At 41.4% G+C, this 23,152-nt stretch overlaps 1 protein-coding gene across 4 annotated transcripts in view; it reads right to left on the reverse strand.

Annotated features, from left to right (window-relative positions):
- Positions 1 to 362: 362 nt before the first annotated feature.
- Positions 363 to 23,152, reverse strand: part of epb41l5 (erythrocyte membrane protein band 4.1 like 5) — a 28,899-nt gene continuing 6,109 nt past the window's right edge. For 2 of the 4 annotated variants that reach the window (XM_046404532.1, XM_046404533.1), the window contains exons 3-26: positions 22,657 to 22,761; positions 21,038 to 21,080; positions 20,669 to 20,747; positions 20,326 to 20,370; positions 19,620 to 19,672; positions 18,069 to 18,189; positions 17,744 to 17,831; positions 17,474 to 17,562; positions 17,256 to 17,325; positions 15,575 to 15,744; positions 14,613 to 14,719; positions 14,394 to 14,412; positions 13,522 to 13,567; positions 13,136 to 13,254; positions 6,840 to 6,991; positions 6,316 to 6,413; positions 5,983 to 6,120; positions 5,508 to 5,575; positions 4,555 to 4,677; positions 3,163 to 3,244; positions 2,837 to 2,917; positions 2,351 to 2,413; positions 1,939 to 2,077; positions 363 to 1,447 (exon numbers count right to left, since the gene is read on the reverse strand). In XM_046404532.1, the coding sequence (XP_046260488.1) occupies positions 1,374 to 1,447; positions 1,939 to 2,077; positions 2,351 to 2,413; positions 2,837 to 2,917; positions 3,163 to 3,244; positions 4,555 to 4,677; positions 5,508 to 5,575; positions 5,983 to 6,120; positions 6,316 to 6,413; positions 6,840 to 6,991; positions 13,136 to 13,254; positions 13,522 to 13,567; positions 14,394 to 14,412; positions 14,613 to 14,719; positions 15,575 to 15,744; positions 17,256 to 17,325; positions 17,474 to 17,562; positions 17,744 to 17,831; positions 18,069 to 18,189; positions 19,620 to 19,672; positions 20,326 to 20,370; positions 20,669 to 20,747; positions 21,038 to 21,080; positions 22,657 to 22,761 (2,172 nt within the window). In that variant the 3' untranslated portion in view covers positions 363 to 1,373. Of the gene's footprint in view, positions 1,448 to 1,937; positions 2,078 to 2,350; positions 2,414 to 2,836; positions 2,918 to 3,162; positions 3,245 to 4,554; positions 4,678 to 5,507; positions 5,576 to 5,982; positions 6,121 to 6,315; positions 6,414 to 6,839; positions 6,992 to 13,135; positions 13,255 to 13,521; positions 13,568 to 14,393; positions 14,413 to 14,612; positions 14,720 to 15,574; positions 15,745 to 17,255; positions 17,326 to 17,473; positions 17,563 to 17,743; positions 17,832 to 18,068; positions 18,190 to 19,619; positions 19,673 to 20,325; positions 20,371 to 20,668; positions 20,748 to 21,037; positions 21,081 to 22,656; positions 22,762 to 23,152 lie in introns of all 4 variants that reach the window. The other 2 variants (XM_046404534.1, XM_046404535.1) reach the window with 2 other exon arrangements.

Consider the following 23,152-nt stretch of genomic DNA (forward strand, 5'->3'; position numbering starts at 1 on the left):
ACGTAACAAGTCATAAAACTCTGAGCGATATTTTCACACTGTGGCATCTCCAGCATCCTCAGACGAGACTATGTGAATACATTCATTTCCATAAGGCAGGGAACTGCTACAACAGGTTCATACCAGGAAGCTTGCTCTATAAATTCTCTGTCTAAAATGAATTCAGACATCCAGTGAGGTAATCCAGGGCACAGTGATCACTTAAAAGATTGAAAAAAAAAATGCCACAGGTAGATGCAGCGGATTCAAATGAAAACAGTACAGGACCATAATTTAGACAAAAGTTAAAACTTCATGTTATTGTATAGTCATCTTTGACCTGTGACAGCCATGAGTTTAGAAAGGAGCAGAAATAGCAGATCCAAAATGAGACACAGAACTTTAATTAATGATGATGCTGGTACCAAACTGTGTGGACTCAAAAGTACTGTAACGGGCAAGTTAAAACATAAAAAAACCTCCCAAAACTGAGAGTAGGATAATAAAATCATTGAAGTGTCCGTCTCTACTTTCATTCAATGAAAAAAAAAAACTGTTTCAAGATCCAGTGTTGCTAAGAAATTCCAGTGAAGTTTCACATCCAGTGGCTTCCAACAGTCGCGATTCACATGCAGTATTGACTGAGTTTAAAAAAAAAAGGTTTGCTACAAGGACAGAACTAACATATCCACATGCTTCACCACATTGAGAGTCCAGGTGTTTTTGTCAACACTTTTAGTCTCTTTTTTTCCTCTTTAGTCGTTGATCCAGTGTACTTCAGCAGCTCTACATGCTGTGAGTGTAGAGAAAAGCTCGCAGCAGCAGGGATCCAGCAGTGTGATAAAACGGCAGAAGATGGAGGAGGAAAGCAGCACTAAAAGAGACAACCTAGACTTAAAAGTCCCGAGTCCGTGGTGATGCTCTTATGCAAAATACTTTACAGCATCGTGAGATTTTATCCCCAACTTCACTTCTGTAGCAAACAAGCTGAATAACAAGACTTGTCATCACTTGTCATCCGTAAGGAGATGGTGCTAGATTTCATAGACTGAGGTTTGGTTGACTGGATGGATTATGTAAATGGCAGGTCACTGACAGTGAACCCAAACAGGAGATTCACAGGTGATGTGTTCCTAAAACATTACTATACTGCTACTAAAGGTTTTAAATGTTTTACAACACTGTGCTCACATTTTTAATGATTTTCGTGTCAGGGCAGATGCAATGGGAAATGTGTTTGTGTTGCCCGTAAGCTGCCTCTTCCCTGGTTTGAGTTTGCTCTTAGCCCTCAGTGTGCAGCACACCTGGCACAGCTTGCTTGTGTGTGGATGTGTGAGGTGGAAAGAAAGTGATCAGGGTGACCAACGCTGTGACGGTGGCTCCTCATTTCTCCATCAGAGCTCAGTGGTCAGAAGACCTCTGGGTTTGGCTCCATCCTCCGAGGACGGCTGCTGACCCACAGTGCTGCGGGACACGGGAGAGGAAGGGCGTCAAAATGAGACTCACCAACGTACCATCCACATTCACATTCACTGACTGAGAAGTTATGAGCATATGAATGGCTTCAATAAGAATGGATCTCATCGGTGCGTTCATGAAACAGACAAAAAACACTGACAATGTGATAAAACATTGATGACATGATACGGTGTAGCTCATATCATTTTGAACTCTGATTGCATCATTTTGGTCTTTGAGCATGAGGACTTAAAGGAATACACTTTTAGGCTACAACAGACCAGATGTGCTATTTTGTGACCTTCCTTTTGCCTACTGAGGACTCCTACAGGATGCACAACTTGTGCAGTGGCTAGCAGACATTGTCAAAGCCTCAAAGTGAGCCCACCTCAAACTGGTTTGCACTGGGATCTCAGCCAAAAGAGGCATTTCTCTGTTCGATCAGCAGGGGTCAGCATACTACCAACCTTTACGTGCTTCGGGTTCTGTGGAATTTTTACCTGGTGGAGATGGTGTTACGTGTGTGAGCGAAGTGGGGGAGGGCTGGAACGACAGCTGCCCCCCCATCAGCAGGGAGAAGAGGGGTGACCTTAGCAGGGGGGTCAAGGTTGAGCAGGCCGTTAGTAAAGACACCAGGAGGCTGCATTAGAAGGGGGACGGGGGAGAAGGAAGGACGTCAGTCTCTAAGAAGCCTCTACATCAGCCCAAGTGGACTGCAACCATGCAAGTGCATGAGCCTTGCATCACCAGTTTCAGGACAATGCGCACAAATGAATGTAACTAAATACGCAACAAAATCCTTATACATGCAGACATTTCATATGAACCTGTGGGGGCAAAGACAGGCAGACACAAGAGCCAGACAGACAGGTGGACAGGAGAGAAGCGGTTCACACACAGATCAGCCACTCACAGCAGCTGTAGGAATGATCCAGCGAGGTGTGATGACAGGTTTGGGCTGCTGAACTGGTGGTAGCTGGAAGACAATCAGAAACATGTCGTCATTCCCTCTTGACGATATCAACTTACGGGGCTGCGTTCACCCACAAATCCTGTTCAAAACACAAGTCTGCTCAAGCACACAATCACATGACAAAAGCACCAAAGGGAGTTGCATTTTTACTTCAGTTTCTCTCACATTTCTTTATTCGTGAATCTTTATATTCAGAAATGCTGTGAGAATTTATCAACACTAAGTGTAGTGATGATAAAGTATGTGTTTTCAAATCTGTTGTTATAAGAGTAATCGTGATTTCGTGAAACATCACAAATAGTTTGGAAGCCAATACTGGTCCAGTGTTTTTTTTTCTCCCTAATGTTTTAAAGTCCTAATGTTCATAAATACATTTTTTCAAGAGCTGACAGAATGTCAAATCACTGCGGGTCCAATGAAACTTACAACAGGAGTTGAATCAGTGAAATCAATTAGGTTGTCAGACAGCGGGGCGGTGCCTTGTAGGTCAACATCTTCTGCTATAACCTGCAGGGTGACACACACACACACACACACACACACACACTCTTTACCACAGCATTACACCTTTAACGTGATGCATAAATCAAACAGGCGGTGAGTACAGCACATCTTTATTAAAACAGGAACTCCCTCAAGTCAAAAAGGTGCTGGTCGGAACAGTCAACACTTTATACATGTAGGTTTTATTTCCATGGTAACAAATTTAAACACACCACAATAAGTGAAGTAACTGCTGATAATAGTGTTACCTTTGGTGCCATTCCTTCGCTGGCAGACTCGGAGGGCATCTTGGGAACAGAGGGGTTTATGTCTTCAGCGAGCCTCTCAGCACTGATGAATGGAGCAGGAGGGAAAATAAGGGTCAACGAGAGAATTTCAGATTGCTTTTCCACTTCATAACAGAAATGTATTTCAAGTTCCTCATCCTTTGGACTGAGCTGCAGGACACATTGCGCTGGAACACTTACTGGTGCATATTTCTCTATCATACGACTAAAAAAAGATCTCTTTATCATCTGAGCCCCTCACACAGACTAAACTCACGTCTTCAAATTACTTGTTTTGTTCGACCAACCCTTTCAAAATGGTATTAAACAAAGAAACTCTTAATTTTTGCTTAGTATAAATGAGTTCCGTTATTATGGAGACCAAAATTGTTCGTGATAAACATTTTGTGATCGACTAAGTGATCAATGAGAAGAAAACCAATCAGTCTATGAGCCACACATGCTTTCGTGAACAGACTGGTCAAGCCTGCCGGTGTTTCTGTGTCATCCTACTGTAAACACTCATTGTGCAAGCAGTATCCAGGCAGAAGTCGAATCATGTGACTTAACACAACCAGACGCGCACACACACACACTCACTGCTCAAACACACCGACAGATGTCAGCACAGACTACAAAGAACAAACTATAAACATCCAATGGATCATTGTGAAATATAGATTATATTTATCTTATTTTCTGTATGGCCCACGTAAGTGACTGTATGATAAAACTACACTGTGAGAACACAGGAACTGTGCCAGGAAGGTTGATGCCAGCGAAGGAAAAGCAGGCGGATGATGATGTGAGAATTTACTCTCCAAACTCCTTCTTTGTTCTTCTACTTTTAACTGCTTTCTGTCTTCCTTTATTCATTTCTTATAAAGACCTGAATGATCAAAGTCTGGTCTTCTTTAAGAACAGGTCTTAACAGCTCAAGAAGGTTAAGTGAACACTCACTGCATAAGATTGAACTATAATCAGTCTGCCGTATCATAATATGGACAGTATAGAAATAATGACAAAAATTACAGATGACTGAAAGAATGAAATGTCGAGGATTTCATGAGGACGTACACTGTTGTTCTGAATCAAATGTACGTGATTATTCTCACTGAAATGATCTTGTGAGAGAGAGGAAAAGGAAAAAAGGAAAAAACACGAGTGTCTGTTCTCTCAGAGGAGAAACAGGAATCTGCAGCTCCTCCGCTAAACTGCTCTCCCAGTTTCTCTTCATCTCTGGATTTCATTAATCAGCCATAGTGGGAATACTGCATACATACAGAACATTGTGGATAAATTACAGTGAGCAGTTCCTACTTGGCACACACAAACTGTGAAAACTGCAAACACATTTAGTACACGTGAAGTGACCTGGTGGCCGCCGGTGATACCAGCGAGGCAGGCTTCAGCAGGTCCCAGGACTCTTGGATGTCAGGGCGACTGCTAACGGACAGAGACGAGTTGCTGCCCATTCGCCCGGTACGCACCTTTAACCTGGGAACAGACGGTATATGTTTTTGTTCGTGTTGTGTTAACAATAATAAGCATTTTCATCATGAAATACTCCCCAAAACAACAACAAAAAAACTCACAAAATGCGATCGAATCAATTCTATTAACTTGTAATAACAAACTGACTGAAGATAAATCAATCAAGATTTGAACGGAAGACAAAGGGGGGGAAAAGAAGGCCAATGTTCAAAATGGATTTTATTTTTAAATATAACAAACATCACCAAACCTAATGTGGCTCTTTGTCCTCTTATCATCCTGGGCCACTGTCTGCATCTGATGCAGCACAGCGACAATCAGTCAGTCGACAATGCCTCGCTCGCGAGGACGGTGACGTAATGTTGTAATGTGAACTATAATAGTAATAATGCTCATGAATATTCAAGTAGTTAATCAGCTCAAGCAGCAGGGAGAGCTGCGATTGGCTGAGACAATGTGTTGACAGTTGGCATGACTCAGGAAGATGGAGGAGGAGCAGGAGGAGCAGGAGGAGGAGGGACAGGCCCAGATTCAAGACAATGAAACACAAGTGACAATAGCTTTTCTCCTGTTCATGTGTGCTCTGCACTGACTGCACCGTGCTGAATGTATGAGATTTATTTTGATGCTGAGAAAAAAAAAAGAAAAACCCAAAACAACAACCTATAAATAGTTTACATAGTTTAACTAACTTCTGGAGCCCTGGAAGAAACATTTTCATTGTTTTCTTTTAATTTTTAATACTTCCAAGTTTAGTTTGAGAATGAATGAACTAATTTATTATAATCCTGTACATACAGAACCTGTACCTTTAAAATTACTTGTGGTCATACCTTTCAGAAGTATCCTGCAAGTTACAGTTTTTATCTCCAACCACTATGACGTGTTCCTCCAAAGGTGCCTGAACAGATGAGCAGGGAGTGAGAGATCAGTGAACTGAACAGACAGACTGAGGGCCTGGCCCACTCAAACAATCACGCATCTCCATCTCGTTTGATTCAGAATAACAGCATCACAACTATGAGATTAGCATGGTTGTTTTCCACATGATGATTTAACACTGCTGCAACACAGACATTGAAGCCAGCAATGTTGAGGCAAACTCAAACGGATGTCTGTTTAAAGGACACATAAAGCAATTAGAAACATCAAATGTGAGAGAAACCAGCAGAGCGCTCTTGTCAAAACTATTTCAACTTTCAAAATATGATCACAAAACATCACAAAGCATCATTTAATCTCAACAGTTTGTGTCTTTTCACTCCCTTCTCCCTCCTTCTGTCCAGTTTTGTGTGGTGTGTCTCTCACCTTGAGGGCAGCAGCCTCAGCTTGTGCTTTCAGGATGTTACTCTTCAGATCCTCCGGGGTGCGCAGTGGAGTGACAACTGGACTACTGCTGCCTGCGCTGTTCAGACCACACTTCTCTGTGAGCTTCACCACATCCTCCTGTTGGAGCAGGGTGGTTACGGAGGTAAAACGTGGTTATTACTCCTGAACAAACTGGACAAGCTATGATACCGCTAGTCATTTCTCTCTGATGAGGCTTGGACAAAATTCAACATGTGTTGCTAGTCTACAGACATCTACAAGGCAACAAAAAGTTGTTTTTATTTGTTGTTAAAGGTGTGAACAAACTCCCACCTGATTGTTTAATGCCACGTTGACGTTGACATTATTTCTCAGAGTAGCAAGCAGAGGACTGCTGTCCAATGCCAGCTGCTTCAGTCGAGCTGCTGCTTCTGGAGAGACAAAACGATCGGCTTACATGCACGCCAACACAACTGCACTGCAATCTTTCCCAGCATGCACAATAAAAACACACACGTTTTGTAGCATGAACCACAGCTCTGGGGGTTGACCGACTTAATGAAAGCGAGATGGATGTTAGAAAATAACTGAAAAATGTGAGCTGAGGCAGTAAAAATGCACGAATAAGCCAAGAGCGAGTCTGCGCGGTGGTTGGTGGTGCCAGGGCCTCAGACACACTTGTCACTATAGTGTATTATCCTGCCAAACGCATTTTCATACATACTAGGGGTAGGATTGCAGAGGCTTATTCTAAAGAGGAAGCTTCTACATCCAGATTCCAAATGTTTTCTAATTTATAGTTCTGCCCAGATTATCTATATAACCTTCATCATTTGTTAGGTTTTCTATAGCCTCACCGCTGAGGCTGAGAGGATCCTCCCCTGCGATACTGGGGGCGGCGTGGGCGTTGCTTGGTCCGGCCTCGTCTGTGGCTGTCGCTGTGGGAATGGCAGGAGCCCTGAGGACATCATCGATGCACGTCTCCATCAGATCAGCAACCAAGGGCATACTAGAGACAGAAAACAGGAGCATCAGATTAAGACGGGGCATTAAAATAAATACGTTTAAATATAAAACACAAACAGACACAGAGGAAGAAATAATGCAAGTTTTTAACCAAAAATGAATACAAATCGGGATTATGCAGCAGTACGACTTACCTGCAGCATCCATAACATATTAATGGACTCTGTAAAGTTGGCAAAACTGGACAGGACATTTTATAAATTCGCATAAACTAACAACAACAAAAAATAGAACAGTCCACCGCATACGGAAAAATCTTCTTGAGAAACAGACCCATTGTTTATGCAAAGTAATACATACATCTGAAATAATAACTCTTTCATAAATCATTTAGGTTTATGGCTAATCCACTGGCTTTGGCGAGTACAGATAAACTGAAGAATCAAAAAAAAAAAGAAAAAGGTTTGTTATCAGGAGTACAGAGTAGTACAGAGACAGATACTGTGTGTCCACGAAGCCTTAAAGTAAATGACTACGCCCAAACGGTAAAAAGCAGGATTAATTCTTCAAAGCAGGTACTTCTCTGGAAAATAAAGTGGTGTAATATCCTTTGAATCTGAAGCAACCTGAAAAAAAATCAACATTTGATAAATGGATTTTCTGAGAAGCTCTTCCAGCAGTCTAGTAATTACCTCATATTCCTGTAGCCTGAAGACACAGTGGAACATGAGAAGTATATATTACTACATACTGTGGGAGCTAAAGCACAAAAGACACACAAGATGTGAAGAACAGAACAATGGTTTGCCTGAGGACACGCAAATCAAACGTATATAAACACTCCCACATGTTACGCAATCCATGAAGGAAAAGATGAGGATGTGTGGGCAATAAACACAAACATGAGACAGAAAGTAAAAAAAAAAAAAGGCACAGATACGTACCCATGGCTGTTTTTCATAAGGACTGAATGTATTTCCTCCAAAATGCAAAAAGAAAACTTCAATACACTCACAGTTGAGAGATTTCACTGTGCGATCCTGTGATAAGTCTTTTCCAACTACCCTGACGTTCAAAACTTTAAAGTGGCAGCTGATATCTTGTTCAACCGTCGTTGATACTCAGCAGCAACAAATTATCAACCCTGCTAGTTCATGGCAAGCATTTTAAAGTCTCATTTATTAAGTGTTCAACAGCTAAGACAGCAAAACCTAATTTACTGCAATAGAGCTTACAAAATAACAGAAGCCCAACGACACGGTAAACTTTTTCTAACAGCGTGTGTGCTGTAGTGTGGTGCAACAAAAAGCTCAAAAGGCTACATACTCTTCTGTGCTGAGAGTAATCCTGACTTTATTCTCTGAAATGATTTTCAACATACAGTTCAGAAAGATACACACCCTTTGGTCAGTTATGTTGTAAACATGTAACTAAGCAATAATGATTGTCATTGGTTGAGCTGTGCAGGAAACAGTTGTGCAGTGGTGTAGTCTGACGCGCAGGTAAGCATTCAGTGATTTTCAACAGCGTGCTGCTCTTTATCTATCAGCCGAACCCGTCGTTAGCCTGATGGTTGGGTCATTTACCTAATAACCCTCTCAACTGTGGCTACACCACTGCAGCTGTATTCACAAAACAATCAAAGCATACTAAAAACTGCTACAACAATTTACATTAAATGCTGATTCATTAAAACATTCATTAAACATTAATTAGGGGTATGTTTGGCTAATGTAACAAAGGACAAATGTGTAATTCAAGCTTTTCTAAAATGTGTTAGACACACAAGAAACAGACAGAACAGATTTTGAAGGCACCTTCGCCAGAGAAAACTCTTTTCTCCTGCTTCTGTGTCTTTGTGCTAAGCTAGGCTAACAACCACGAAGCCAAACGCTTACATTTGAGAAACATGTTGACCATTGTAACCAACTATCTTTTAAAACAGAGCAGCAGGTCCATGAAATGTGCAGGGCAGATTTAATACAAAATAGAGAAATCATCAAATATTTTCTTATATAGTCATTTGACAGATTTCAAACTTAATACAGCAACAATGTTTGGAATATTATAAAAATAGAAAACCATTTTTGAGAGACTGACAAGAGGAGCAGAAGAGGACTTAGTGAAACCCTCCGGGAACTATGTGACTTATTGTTTCCTCTCAGAGTCGAGAGTGGAGTTGAATTCCTAAGCCTCACATTGATACCATCTCACCCCAGCCAGGCAGTTTCACCATGAGGTAACAGGTGAAGCACAGAGGAAGGAGGGCACACTCAGAGAGACAAAGTGTAACAAAATGGGCAAAATGAGAGGATAACTTTTCAGAAATGTCACTGGAACAAGGGTCAGTGAAAAGTAGAGGGAAATGCTGGGACTGACTCGAACACAGAGAAGAAAAGGGCAGTATAAAATACGGTGACAGCATGATGACAAGTCTGGAGACATGTCAGTTTGTGAGATGTGTTGCCAGACTGAATAAGCGACACTTTGAGCAGTTTGTGTTAAGGAATGTTTGTTAATGTCTGCATTCACACCAAATGTGTCCTTCCCATGTGGTGCAATCACGGCCACAAACACCAGACGTTTTTCATGGGCGAGTCACTGCTGAGCCATTCCCATGTGTTAGTGTGCTGTCCAATTCATGCCAGTACAGAGGCTGAGACTGCAGTCAGTTGATCGGATCTGTCCGACTCCTTGTTGGGAGCTTTGGTGATACATGAGCAGGAAGGATGGAGGGAAGAGGAGACCTGGGGAGAACAGAGTGGAGGAGGGGAAGGTGACGAACAGGAGGGGGATGTAACAACATGGGGTGTAAGTGAGTGAGTGAAGTGAGAAGGGAAGGGAAGCACTGATTGAGAACAGCAGCCATGTGAGGGAGATGTACCCAAATGAACCAAGAAACACCTACTGTAACAACAGTAGAAAGAAAAACGGGGAAGTAGAAGAATAAGTGAATTTGAAGCAGCTAACAAATCTGTGAGAACAAGACCTTAATTCTTCAAAACGTAATTTAGTCTGTCCTCACATGTGTGACAACCAGGGTTTCCAGAGGATTTGTGTTCAGTCATCACTTTAAACTACAGCTTGCCAAGAGAAATCATAACAGCAAATGCTTAATTTCAGAGCACATAAAACAACATGAACTAATATATAAGGTTCTCATGATGGTGATGGGCCCGGCAGTATCAGGATCCCGAATAATAAGCCACCCAACTCAGACCTACACTGTGTGCATTTAAGTGTGCTGTGACAAGTGTTGTGACACAAACACTTGAGTTAAGTGAAGTAGACTGGATGTTGTCTCTGGAGCGTCAGTGACCTGGCTTTGCATCTCTAGCAGGTCTGATGGCTTATGTCAAATCTGTGTTTATATATTCAGTGTTGGAGGCCCCAAGCCAGAAGCTTTTATCCATGACGAAAGCTCCACTGGGAGCATAAGAAGCAAGGGAGCATTAGAGCTTCCCACTGACACTGTAAAACAATGACTAAACTAATGAAATCTGACTAGTGCGACAGCAGACGAACGTTCACCGACCTTTTATATTTTCCATATACTCTCTCGCTAGCAGCGGACAATATAACATGATGAATTCACTCCAGTGGTGTCAGAGTTGTTTACTCTTACTTAATGGCATTGTTACAGAGTAGTGGAGAAGCTCACAGGAAAGGAAAAGCAAGGGTCAGAGGTGGGGCCACACATGCAGACAGAGCACTACACGACATCTTAACACAGGGAGAGAACAGAGCTCAATGGCCAGTTAAGATATCACAAAAAGCACATGGCCATTTCCTAAAGCATGCCACTGCCTTTGTGAATGATCTATCATTAACGCCAGTGAAACAGAGTTGGATAATGTCATCAGCACACCATAAATTGACATGCATGTGTAATAGGCTTGAGTATATATTTTTCATTCTCGTCGTGTTCGGTAAAGATGAAGACAGACAGAGAGACAAGAGACTGACGGCTCATGTTATCAGGAGGACAGCTGGGGTTCACAGTGCTCCATGCAAAATCAACAGAGACACTGCACTAAAAGCAAGGGAGAAAGAAGGGCGTAGGAGGAGAAAGCAGAGAGCACCAGGGATTAGTCTGAAGTATCAGCGATACAGCAATGCCTCTTTCAAAGGATCCTCCTCATGTCCACTGCGTCAACTGTAAACTGTTGCTATGGGTTCAACGGCATAAACAAGAACTCAGAGGTCATCTCAGTGTAATATCTTGTGCTGATGAAATGCACTCTGGCTGTGTTTCTGAAGGCTCCATAACATTGCCTCAAACACACACGACTACCACAGAGCTATGTGGGCCTGTTGCTGGTAGGTCTGGTGGGTAAAACGAAACAGTAGGTCTGATGGTGAACTTGTTCTTGCTTAAACACACGTAAAACTGACACAAAATGGATATATATATATAAATATCAAGGGCTCTTGTTGCACAGAAAAAAAAAAGAAAATAGTGTGATATAGTGCGGGAAGCAAAGAGAAAACAACAAATAATCTGTATTTGCATCCTTTAGGATTTACTGGGCAACCAAGTCTGATACAGGAGCATATACGGTAGCATAATTTGTGCAGTAGGTCATCACTGGCACTATCCAAGGTCACGACTGTGCATCCTGTTTTTCAGAGCAATAAATGAAGAATAAAAAGGGCCTCGTTCCACAGAAATGACAGGCAATCCTCTTATTACAACTAACCAGAAATTTACTTTACAAGAAACAGGATCAGCCTGAGCTGAAAATCTGAAAGTGCTTTGTTCCCCTGAAGCCAAGCTGGTCTTCTCAGGAAATAAAAGTAGCTAATTTACACTGAAGAAAAGCACGCAGGCAAGTATATTTCCTTGCTTTCTCACGACTACAAATCTGAAATTTTCCTTGGTCAGCACCACAGTGAACGTTTGCCACAAGCTGATTGGCAAACAAGCTTCCACTTACCCTCAAATATTTTCATATCTTGTGAGTTGTTTTACAGTTTAAAAGGACAAATAAGTGTTTATAGAGGAGAAGATGGTTTCAAGAATGCACAGCATCAAATTAGATGACTGAAAGTAAAAGACATCTACACACTAGGATGCACCGAAGTCTTGAGCAGAACAGATCCAAAGCTAAAATCACAGATGCCAAACATCCCAAATCATTAGATAATTTCTACCACCGATTAGGTTGGCATTTCATGCTGATCAGAAGTGGACAGACAGCAAATCACAGAGGACGATTCCATCGCAAGAAAACCCATTTCCAAAGCCAAAAATCAGAAAGCCCGCCACTGCACAGCAACTGATTGGTTAAAGCCAGAGCAACAGCAAGGTTCAGTGTTTGATAGTACCTACCTGGCCCGCCTCTAGACAAGACCAACCTGTCCTCAGTACATGATAATACTGGAACACACAGGGGAACATTGCAGCTTTATAAGAGAGGATGGTGTGTACATATTTGTATGCAGATGTAAATTTGCATATTCTTGTTCATTTACACACACACACAACAAATGAAAATGCCTTTCACAACAAACAGATTCACGCACAGTACATTTATACACACTTCACAATGCAGAAGAAAAAAAAATAAGCCTTGAGATAGAAAACTTCAAAATCAATAAAAATGTAATAATGGTTGGTGCTGAGAAGACAAATGAGTACAGGTACAGTTTATGTACATCAAATAAAAAGGCAGAATTCCTTACACAGTATATGCCTGCCTCTTCACCTGTCTCTGTTCACCGTCCACCATCAATCTGCTGCTAGTCTAACTGCTGCAAAAATACTTTGTCCGCCTTCTCTCCTGCCTTCTCTGGACACAGCAAGACAGGGTCACTGGACAAGCAACGTTAAGCCACTCTCTTGGCATTAGACCGTGAAAAACAAACTTAGCTATCCACCCACTTCTTTCAGCACCCAACAGGGCTCATCTGGCTCGCCCCAACCTTTCCTAACCTGGTCTTCCTTTCCTGATCACCAGTAAGCTCGGAGCAGTTGTAAACTAACTGGCATATAAAAAAAAGTAACTGGTATTTAACTTAAAAATAACCATCCATCCATTTTCTGAAGCGCTTATCCTCTCCAGGTTTGCAAGGGGCTGAAGAGGATTTTGACAAATACAAGTAAATTATGTAAAATAAAACAGACAAGCATTCAAAAGAAGCCACTCCGAACTAAGCAGAAAACTCAAATTATCCAGGTACCAACCTCCTCTTTTCTCCTCCAGGACTCCTTGGTAGAGCCTCGATTTCCATCGGTGCACAGGAAGAAGCAGCTACTGGGCTGACCACAGGCATGCCTGACCAGGCACCTCTACTGAAAGCAACCTGAAAGGTGGGAAAAAAAGAGATAAAAATATGCGTTAGAGAGTGGGAAAAGCAGAGGTACAGATACTACAGTACAGGTACTGAAGCCCTGCAGTTCAAAAGTATAAGCTGTTTTATGTTATTCAACTTTATCAAGTCACGCAGATGCCTGAAGCTTCTTACACACTCTGTTTGAATCTAATTTCTGACTTTAAAGCGCACTTCCCTTTTTGTTTTCCTGTATAATGGAGGAGGCATATAAATACAAAAAACTGTTGTTCTCCTCACCTTGTTGTCTTTGCTGGAACTGACTCCATTGCCTGAGGAAAGAACCCTGAGGAAGGAAAGAAATTGAGATTTTATTCAAAGAGCAAACAGCAAACATCTTTAAAGAATTAAAGAAGTTAGGGGATCTTGAAGGCTCCCAAAATGCTTTTCATAACACAATGCTTACTAATAAATTTGGCTGTTGTTGAGTGTCACATTAATCAAATTTTGGGCTAAAGATTTAAATGTTTTGTCATTTCAAAAAGACCTGCACTTTCACATTATATTTTTGTCCAATCAGATGTGATGAAAAGTCACAGGAGTGTTTTGTCATCACAACACTCTGAGTTAAGTGTTAATCACAACAGCTTAAAACTGCCACTGACATCATGTCTTCAGCCCACACACATATCCCTATAACAAAAGCGTACCTCTGGAGCAAGATTACTGTCAAGGCTTATGAATGAATTAAGAGAGAGAGAGAGAGAGAGAGTGTGTGAGTCACAGCACTTTAAGCCAGTGGTTCTCAAAGTGGGGTTCACTGACCCCCAGGGGTCCCTTAGGGGGTTTCAGGGGTCCCCAGCAAAACTTTTATCAAATGTGGCGGGCTGTGGTCTAATTTCTGTCCTTAAGGTGAAAAAGTTTGAGAACTGCTATTTTAAGTGCTTTAACTACTTTAAGCATGTGATAACTTCAGATACAGCTATATAATTATGCAACTTCCAGTGCAAGTCTTTCCACTGTTATTTATCATAAAGAAGACAATGTCAACACACAACAGTACAGTGGGGTGTGATCACTGAAAAACTTTGCTGTACAAGAACAAGAGTATAGATAAAGTCACTGAATGAGACACTGACACAATCACACATTTTAAGTACGAGTATACTCACTCCTGGGGATGGAGGGGTCCTGTAAACACACAAAGAACATACAGTAAGTGTTATGTTCAGATTCTGAAATATAAACAAATACAAACACTTCAAAGAATACAAGTTTTCATGGAAGATATTTCTGTTTCTACATGTTTAATTTAGAGCGCTAATATTGTTTGGTATGTATACAGGCTGTATATTTGTGCAGGCGTGTGAATGTGCGAGTGTTGTCCTCACCTCTGTTCTGCATGGTTCTTCTGGAGTAACGTCGACTGGGTCTTCTCTCAAACGAGGCTGACCGCCTTGCTTTATTGGCCTTGGTTGTCTGATACTCTGTCTTCCCACTGATCACACAAACATACAAACATTTATTTTACACTTGTTTGTTCCCAGACTCTAAGCAATAGTTACCTTGACCAAAGCAGACCATAAAACACAAAAGAAAACATTTCCTAAAGATTCTTGGATAAATCTCATTGTCCTAAAACAAAAGGCACAGTGATGACCCCTGATGAACTCCGGAGTCATCCAAGCGATAACCTTCTATTAACAACAAACCCTGTAACCTCCGTGTTAAACCAACATTACTGCAAATGCTTATCCAACTGGGTAATGTTTAAACACACACAGAAGGGAACTCGCTGGCTTCTGTAGTATGTTGACACGTAGTGCCTGCCTTGTACCACTGCAAGTATCTGTGTGTACACACTTAGGGTTTTTTTTGTTTGTACAGAGAATGATACTGTGTGTCAGACTGGGATTATCTCTGTTGGCACATTCCAACACATGGTACTGAAAAAAAAAATCATGTTTCTCAAAATCTGTAGCACCCAACTCAGCGAAAGTTTCCAACCCCCACCAAAGTCTTCTTTCTATGCAAGCCCAGCTGCATTTATGCCCTCACACCAATTTCAACTGCACTTTTTCCTTCCATTCAATTAAAACATGAAATTTTCTATGCAGTGGTGAGTACTTTCTGTAGGCAATGTAACCTGAAATAGGACTGAACATGGTGAAATGCTGTTACTCTTGCTGTGGGTTTTTTGTGAATCCGAACTTGCTTGACAACTTGAAGGCCTGTATATTTGGTGAAAAGGATGTCACAACCCTTTTACATCATCATCATCAATCTTGAGGAAAAATAACCTCACTTAAAAGCATCGCTAATGAGTTCATCAACCAGTGCATCAATGTGTTACCTGTATCTGAAACGGGACCCCATGCGTATGAATCCAGAGCGTGCAGAGTTCTTCTGTACCGGACCTCTCAGCCTAAAGAAAGCATGGTGTTCTACAGCACACTTCCACAGGTGCTTACAAGCCTTGGGGTGGTCCATCCTGAAGACAAAGGTGTGTTCCTGTTCTTTGCCCTAGACAGGATGAGTGTAAGATTCAAGGGAAAATTATCAGCAGTGACATACAACACGTACGTTACAAAGCAGACTCCTCAAGTCAAGATGAGATCTGTCGCTACGGCACAAGGCTGGTAGTTATACAAGATCAACTCCAACATTTTGTAATTTGAAAGCCTTTCAGTCCAAGCCAACATATTTTCGGTAAAACAAAGCTCATGTGCTAGTACTAGCTTGTGGATGGAATGGGTGGCTGACTACAGTGCACACGTTGCCTCATTAATCTGATTTCTTGTTGTGGTCTGGATGAAAGCCTGCCTTGTACCACAGCTGGTTGCAAAACTTGCCCTGGAGCCAATTCAGTTTCACAGTCAGATTTGGTGGAAATGTTTGCTTTGTTTCCTTCTTTTCATTTGTTTTCAGGTATACTTCTGGTATTCCCCATATGCACCAAAACACAGGTATCTAAAATATAAATCCTACCCAAAAAGGACGAATGCAATATAAAGCTCTTCAAAATCTCACATGCTGTTTTAGGACTCTAAACAACTTTGCACAGAACAGAGAATTTTCAATGCAGTGGCCCCTGGCAAGATTCAGTCTGCCCTCTCCTTTTTAGTTTTATCTCTGCTGCTCCTGTTGCAAGTGTGTGTGACAAAGAATCATCCTGACAGATAATTGAGAATCTAAGTAAATACAGGAAATTCCTGTGGTGATGGGTCTAACATACGGTGTATGCCAGTGTATATAACTGACAGAGCTGGGAGGGGAGAACTGTGTGTGTGTGTGTGTGTGTGTGTGCAGGAGAAAGATGCATGCCAGAAATACCAGAAGGAGGGGGAGGGCTTCTTTATTAACCTCACTCACAGACCTCCAGGATGGACATAAACAGACTCCCTCATATACACTAGCCTCTGGGTAGTACAATGCTAAGTCTTGTTTTATTTCGATTTGGAACAAGCCTCTTCTCGAGCTTGGGCACCACTTCAAAAAAAAAGGTTTTCAGTAGAAGAAGTGATTTTAAAAAAATTGCTTGCATGGTCTAACCGAGTTTGTAAATAATTTTGTCTCGGGTCTCGGCCATAACAGCAAATGGCCGCATTATAATCTGTTCATGACATATGTTAGGGATGGAGAGATTCATCTCATAAGTGTGAAGTGGTTGTTTGTTTAATTGTTTACTGCACAATCAATAAAGAAAAGCTGTTTATTTAGACATAATTTCACACAGGTTTGTTTTCACTGAGCATACAGATGGACACCAGAAACATTGGCAATGTGGTAGGAATGATTTAAGTGTTTCTGTGCACACTGTAACACTGCTGCCATGAAAGTGCGTCACTACTGGAATCCGTTGTTGCCTCATCGTGTCGGTCATCCTCTGCAAAGCTACAAACTGGATACGGTCTGGTGTTTAGACTGGATCACTGATGTATTGCCATGAAGAGGCATTAGTATGGGAGACTGAATTTATGTTCTGCATTTTTTACATTCCAATATATCTCGAGTATCTGAGTGCATGTGTTCACCTGTTCATCGTCCTCCACTACCACAAGAGTCAGTTTACTCTTCTTGAAATCCAGACAAGTGATCTTGGGCCTACAACAGTTAAAAACAACAACAACAACAACACACAGGGTACAGTCAGGACAAACATACAGAGGAAGGAATAATGAAAAGGCCAAAGTGTTTCTATAAAAGCCACTAAAGTAAACATTTCAGTCAATTTGGTGATAACCAAACGTACCAGAAGAAGAGCCCAATCTTGGTTTGTCCTTCAAACACCAGAACCCCAGTGGGTGTTAAACCTAGACTGTATTCATTACCATCTCTGGCCTGCAAGGCAGACATGGAAAGAAAGGCAGGAAAACAGTAAGAAAAACAATAAGAGACATCAAAAGAGACAACATTATCACCTTTTCACATAATGCTCTTATGCACATTCCTTCTACATCCTGTCTTTCACGAGGGACACTTCTAATTCAGGTTTGTCAGGAAGAGAGTGTATGTCAGTTACCTTGACCATATGCATGTCCACTCCATACATTTCTAGCCACTTGGCTTTATTCAGGTAGTTAATTTCAGCTTGGGCTGGTGTCTGACCTCTGAAGGAGAGGAGGGAAAGAAGGGAAGAGGAGAAGGAGAAACAAAACATAAAGAAATGATCAAAAACATAACTACAGCTACAGGCTGAAATGGTTTATGAAGTGCTGCAATGTGTTACTGTTCCAGCACGAGACCACACAACACACAGACTACATTCTGGTAAATGCACTCAACCTGACAAATACTCGGTTTAACTGGTCATATGTCCAGTAGTTTATTTATAGTGAAATGCTTACCTGCACTCCTTCCATGCGTTGTATATCGCCAGCTCCATGTCCTCTGTCTGATTGGGGATGAAGCGAAATTCTGTCACCAGCTCTGGACTATGCTCTAATGGATCACAATCACCTAACTCAGCTGAAAACACACAGACACACATCACCCTCAGTTCACACTCTGAGCAAAACAGTTTCACGACTTGTGTTTCAAGACTTGTTGAAGAGCTGCAGTCATGGAATACAAGAGGCTGTAAAGTTGCACCCAATAAACTGGTAATTCAGTGTACAATTTAACAAAATGAAACAAAAATCCTTCAAGGTTCACCAAGACCTTGACCCTCAACCCTTGGCAAAGGACCTCAGACAGAATGTCTGATAGAGTAGTAGTGAGTGATCCTAAAAGAGAAAATAACAAACAAATCCACTATCGGTGTCACAGGATGCAAAAAGCTTTAAGTCTGGGCATGATGGCTATCTCATCTCTCTCGAGACGAAAAAGATCAAGGCTGGGAAAAACTAAACAAGTATTAACTAAACAAACTGAGTGTGTTGTAAAGAGAAAAAGTGATTACATTTGGCAGTATTTGGGCAGATAGGAGAAATTAGAACTTCACTGTTTAGCCAGTCAAGCTGTGAGAAAAGCCAAAGGACACTGAGGAGAGAAAAGATAATCTTACCATATTCCTATCCCTGTAAATGTCAGCGTACCAACAATATAATTCAGGGGGAAAAAAAGAAAATGAAGGGAGAAAGTTCAACTGAAGGAAAGAGAGAAGACAGAAAGGGTGCTGGATTAGGGGGCCTTTGAAGAGGATGGAGCACTAATGAGCTGGCGTTTATCCCACAGTGACTGTGTGTGTGTGTGAGTGTGTGTGAGTGTGTGTGTGTGTGTGTGTGTGTGTGAGTGTGTGTGGGTGTCTTAACGGGTTTGTTCACAATCTCATTTCATTAATGTCTGTAAAGATTCAATCTTTGTTCCTCTTACTAATAAAAATGGTAAACATATGTAGTTTAAAAGGGTAAGAGACAACTCAGTATCTACTCCACTACTGTATGTGGCTGTGGGAAATGGACAACAGGAACGAGGAAACAGAAAAATTAGAAACAACTGAATCAAATGGAGGTGGGAGGTACTGTGGTAGCAGAAATGTCATTAAAAAAATAAAAGTCCTATAAAGAAGTTCTGCATCTTATTTTACAAAACAGGTGAGACAAAATTCTTGACCTTGGATTTATGATGATTAAAATATCTTTGCCCCCAAATCATGCGGAAATTTACCAAAACAAGTACCAACGACCAAACAAGCGCCTTGACCAAGCGGCACTGGGCAGGGAGCCAAGTCTGTCTGGCATGTGGGAGGTTAGCAAAAGATTTAATCTTTGTGGACGAGTGCAGAGACTGCAAAAGTCGCTGGAGACTGAAAATCTCCAGGCTGCAGTGAACACAAAACTCATCTCAACTCTGTAAAGAACATTACACATAGAGAACACTGGACAAATGATGGCAGTGGTTACAGAGATCATCCCAGGTACCAAAAAAGTTGAAGAGTATCTGCTTGGGGTGCTTACCCTGTAGTGAGAAGGCAGCCAACTCCACTGCTATGTCAAATGGACAGTCTAGCCTGAAAACACACAGTAAGAGTCAGCCCCAGCAATAATCAATGAAGCTAAAACACTTCTACAGATCATTGAAATTCCCCCCACGACCTCCACAGAAGCTTACTGCTTCGGCTGAGCATCAGCAGAAAGTGGTACAGACAATACAAAAAATGTTCTTTTGGGGTAAAAACTTGCACATATATTCCCAGTCCACTTACTGACTACTGTTAATAATTGTACTCTGTTCACCAACATGTAATCCTATAAGCCTCTTACAGTAACATGACAACCAACACAACAAATGGATTCATGTTTAAAGTGATAACAGCAGACGAAGAAAGCCAAAACAGTTTGGTCAAGCGACTTCAGTGTTAGTTGTGTGAAATTATAGGTTAAATAACAAGACAATAGGGCTACCTTACTATAACAAATGCATTACTCAATAATAACAACTGTTAAGGGACGAATGAAATGTTGACTTGGACTAGCAATGACTGAGCACTGGTGTGCAGTGAGGGGAAACGGTTAACTCCCAAAATGTAAAACTGTTAAGTCACAGCCAAATCTCTGGCTTTCATATTGAATATTTATCTGGAGTGTGATGACATCATGACAAAATGTCCAAAGCAGAGGTGGACTTACTATGTTACATGTTACTATCCAGGAAATTACTTACTTGCCACTGAGGATGTCCTGCTTTAACTGTAACACAAATAGGTATCTGAAAGAAAAACAAAATGCAGGGTTTGTGACGGTCTGCCACAATATCATAACGACTTGTCACATATTCATTATCTGATTTTGGATCTCCGTGTCCCATATCATGTGTTTCCACTCACAAACTTATTATATATTTTTTAATCTGTCTGAGAGAACAATTTCATTCTTTATTAACTAGTGGATAATCTCCTCTTGACTGACAATCACACAAGCTCTGCTTTATTTTGTAACAGATTTTACAAAATTAACAGAAGCCCCAGTATACTGGGCAGAGTACAGACGTGTGCGGCTCAGCTCACCTGGTGAGCTCTTCGTGCAGGTTGTTGGGTTCTGAGGAGTAAAACTTGACTCTCATGTGAAGGCAGTACGGTGGGCCAACTGCAAGATGGATCAAAATGACGGCTGAACAAATGTTATCAAGCTTAACATACGCACAATACAATAACCAGAATACCGGCGTGAAAATGTACTGAGTCTGTCTGAAAGAGCAGGTGCACCATATTCACTTATACTCACACCAGCACATACAGTGTCTTATTATTCAAAAAATAAATTATAAATCAGTGTCCTGCATCAGAAAGGTTTATTTTTAAAGAATATGTTGCAAGTAAATATGCATGTTTGGGGAGGGCAAAAAATTTTTAGAGTCAGAACCTCAGTCTACTTACTTTTCACTTGTTTTTTGATACTTTTTGTAACATCAAGCCAGTGCTGAAACAACATAAAGGTGACAACAAGTTAAAAACACAGCAGCTTCAACAATGTAGAGAGCGAAGCAAAGAAATCAAATCCAACAGCAATACTTTAACGCTTTAAAAGTAGTCTTTTCTTCTCCGCGACTGTTGTACTTGCCTTTATTTGATTTACAAACACCGAATGAATAAAAACCAAGTGGACAGTTATGTTAATGAGATTTAGATTGCTGGGAGGTCCTTCGTCAAAAACAGGCCCACGAACGCACACACATGTACACACAGACAAACACACACACACAGAAACACTGAAGTCAGTGTTCTGCTCCATGCTGTAATTCTTCTTGGAAGTTCAGGCTCTATGAGGCATGAAAAATGTCAAGGAGAGGTGGCATGTGTGTGTGTGTTTGTATGTGTGTGCGTATGTGTGTGTGTGTGTATGTGTATGTGTGTAATTAAGAAAGAGAGCAAAAAAGGGAAGGAAAGAGAGGGAGATAACAGAGGATCTCACAGTCTTCTCCAGTCTGCTCTCCCCCACATTCCTTATCACAGACGCCGCCCCCCACCCCCCCCCACCCCTCCAACTCTCACCCACCCTTTTGACTCTCCACCCCTCTCCTTGTTGTCCCGTCCTTCACTTACATCTTTCCTCCCACCAGTTCTCTCTCCTTCCACGGCCTTCACAGACTATCAGGTTGAAGGAACAGGGTCACCGGCAGACCAGTGACTTAAAACGGTTTGTCTCCGAGCACAGCCTGACTCGCAGAGCTGACAAAAGTTCCATAACCAATCCCTTTAGCCCATTCACCGGGAGGGAAAAGTCCCTGCCTGGAGCCTTCCATCAAGTGTGTGAATAGCAATTTGGACTGAAATCTGAGGTCTGGCAGCAGCTGAGCAGGCTGCCTGAAATGGGGAACTGTAACTGTCGTGAAGACCAAAATAGTAGATACATATGATAACATTATTTGTTCAATCTTTAAAAAAATATTCTTCTACTTCTTCTTTTCTTTTCGGCTGTTCCCTTTAGGGGCCGCCACAGCGAATCATCTGCTTCCATCTCGCCCTATCCTTTATATCCTCTTTCCTCACACCACCCACTACTACTGTCATCGTCCTCCTTCACTACATCCATAAACTTCCTCTTTGGTCTTCCTCTAGACCTCCTGCCTGGCAGCTCTAACATCAGCATCCTTCGATCAATATATTCACCATCCCTCCTCTCCATATCATCTCAACCCGGACTCTCTAACTTTATCTCCGAAACATCTCACATGAGCTGTCCACCTAATGTACTCATTCCTGGTTCCACTCGGCTCCCTCTCATTCACACACAAAAAATGGTTAACAAGTCAAGTTTATCTGTTAATTAATTGCAAATAATTGTAAATTAAAAACCAATATCAGCAAAACCAGTGAGTTTGTAGTGGACTTATTCTAGTTATTGCTACATCGTGTTTTGTGAGCTCTCAGTGACTTCTGACCACCAAATCAACTCATCCTTGAGTCCAAATGAACTGGCAAAATTTAGTTTAAAAAAGGAAACAGTTGAAAATAATGTTAAGGGATTACTGTGGTAAATTTATAACCATTCTTACCGGCACTTGTGCTGAGTCCATGAAGCGCAGTCCAAAATAGTCTTTCTCTACGATGTCCAGATGGTACATGATCTGGTCAAACAGCTCTTCACCTTTGGCTTTTTTCTGATCAGGAAAACACACAAACAAACAGATGACTCAGTGCCAAATTCTCTCACCTGGAGTCATGAAGAAAACGCCAAGCTGTAAACACAGTGAACTAAAAAGGAATGTGGACTGTGGATGTGGATATTGATGCTCATCTTGTTAATTCTGGATCGTTAACCTGTGGAAGGGAAGGGTCACCATAAAGAAGGCCACCGCAAAGGAGGCCTTCTAAAAGAATCACAGTCATTAGAAATACTGGTTAGGGTTTTACAGACATGTTTACCTCATGAGGTAGTTTGCAGCCTCTGTGGTATTTAAGGCTGCTGGCAAGTTTTTTGGGAGACTTTAATAAAACATCTGATTTGATAGGTCTTAAGAAATTCAGTTTTTCCTTTTGGCCTAAAAATTT

Source organism: Scatophagus argus, chromosome 11 (genome assembly GCF_020382885.2).
Source record: "Scatophagus argus isolate fScaArg1 chromosome 11, fScaArg1.pri, whole genome shotgun sequence".
Classification (NCBI taxonomy): Eukaryota; Metazoa; Chordata; class Actinopteri; family Scatophagidae; genus Scatophagus; species Scatophagus argus.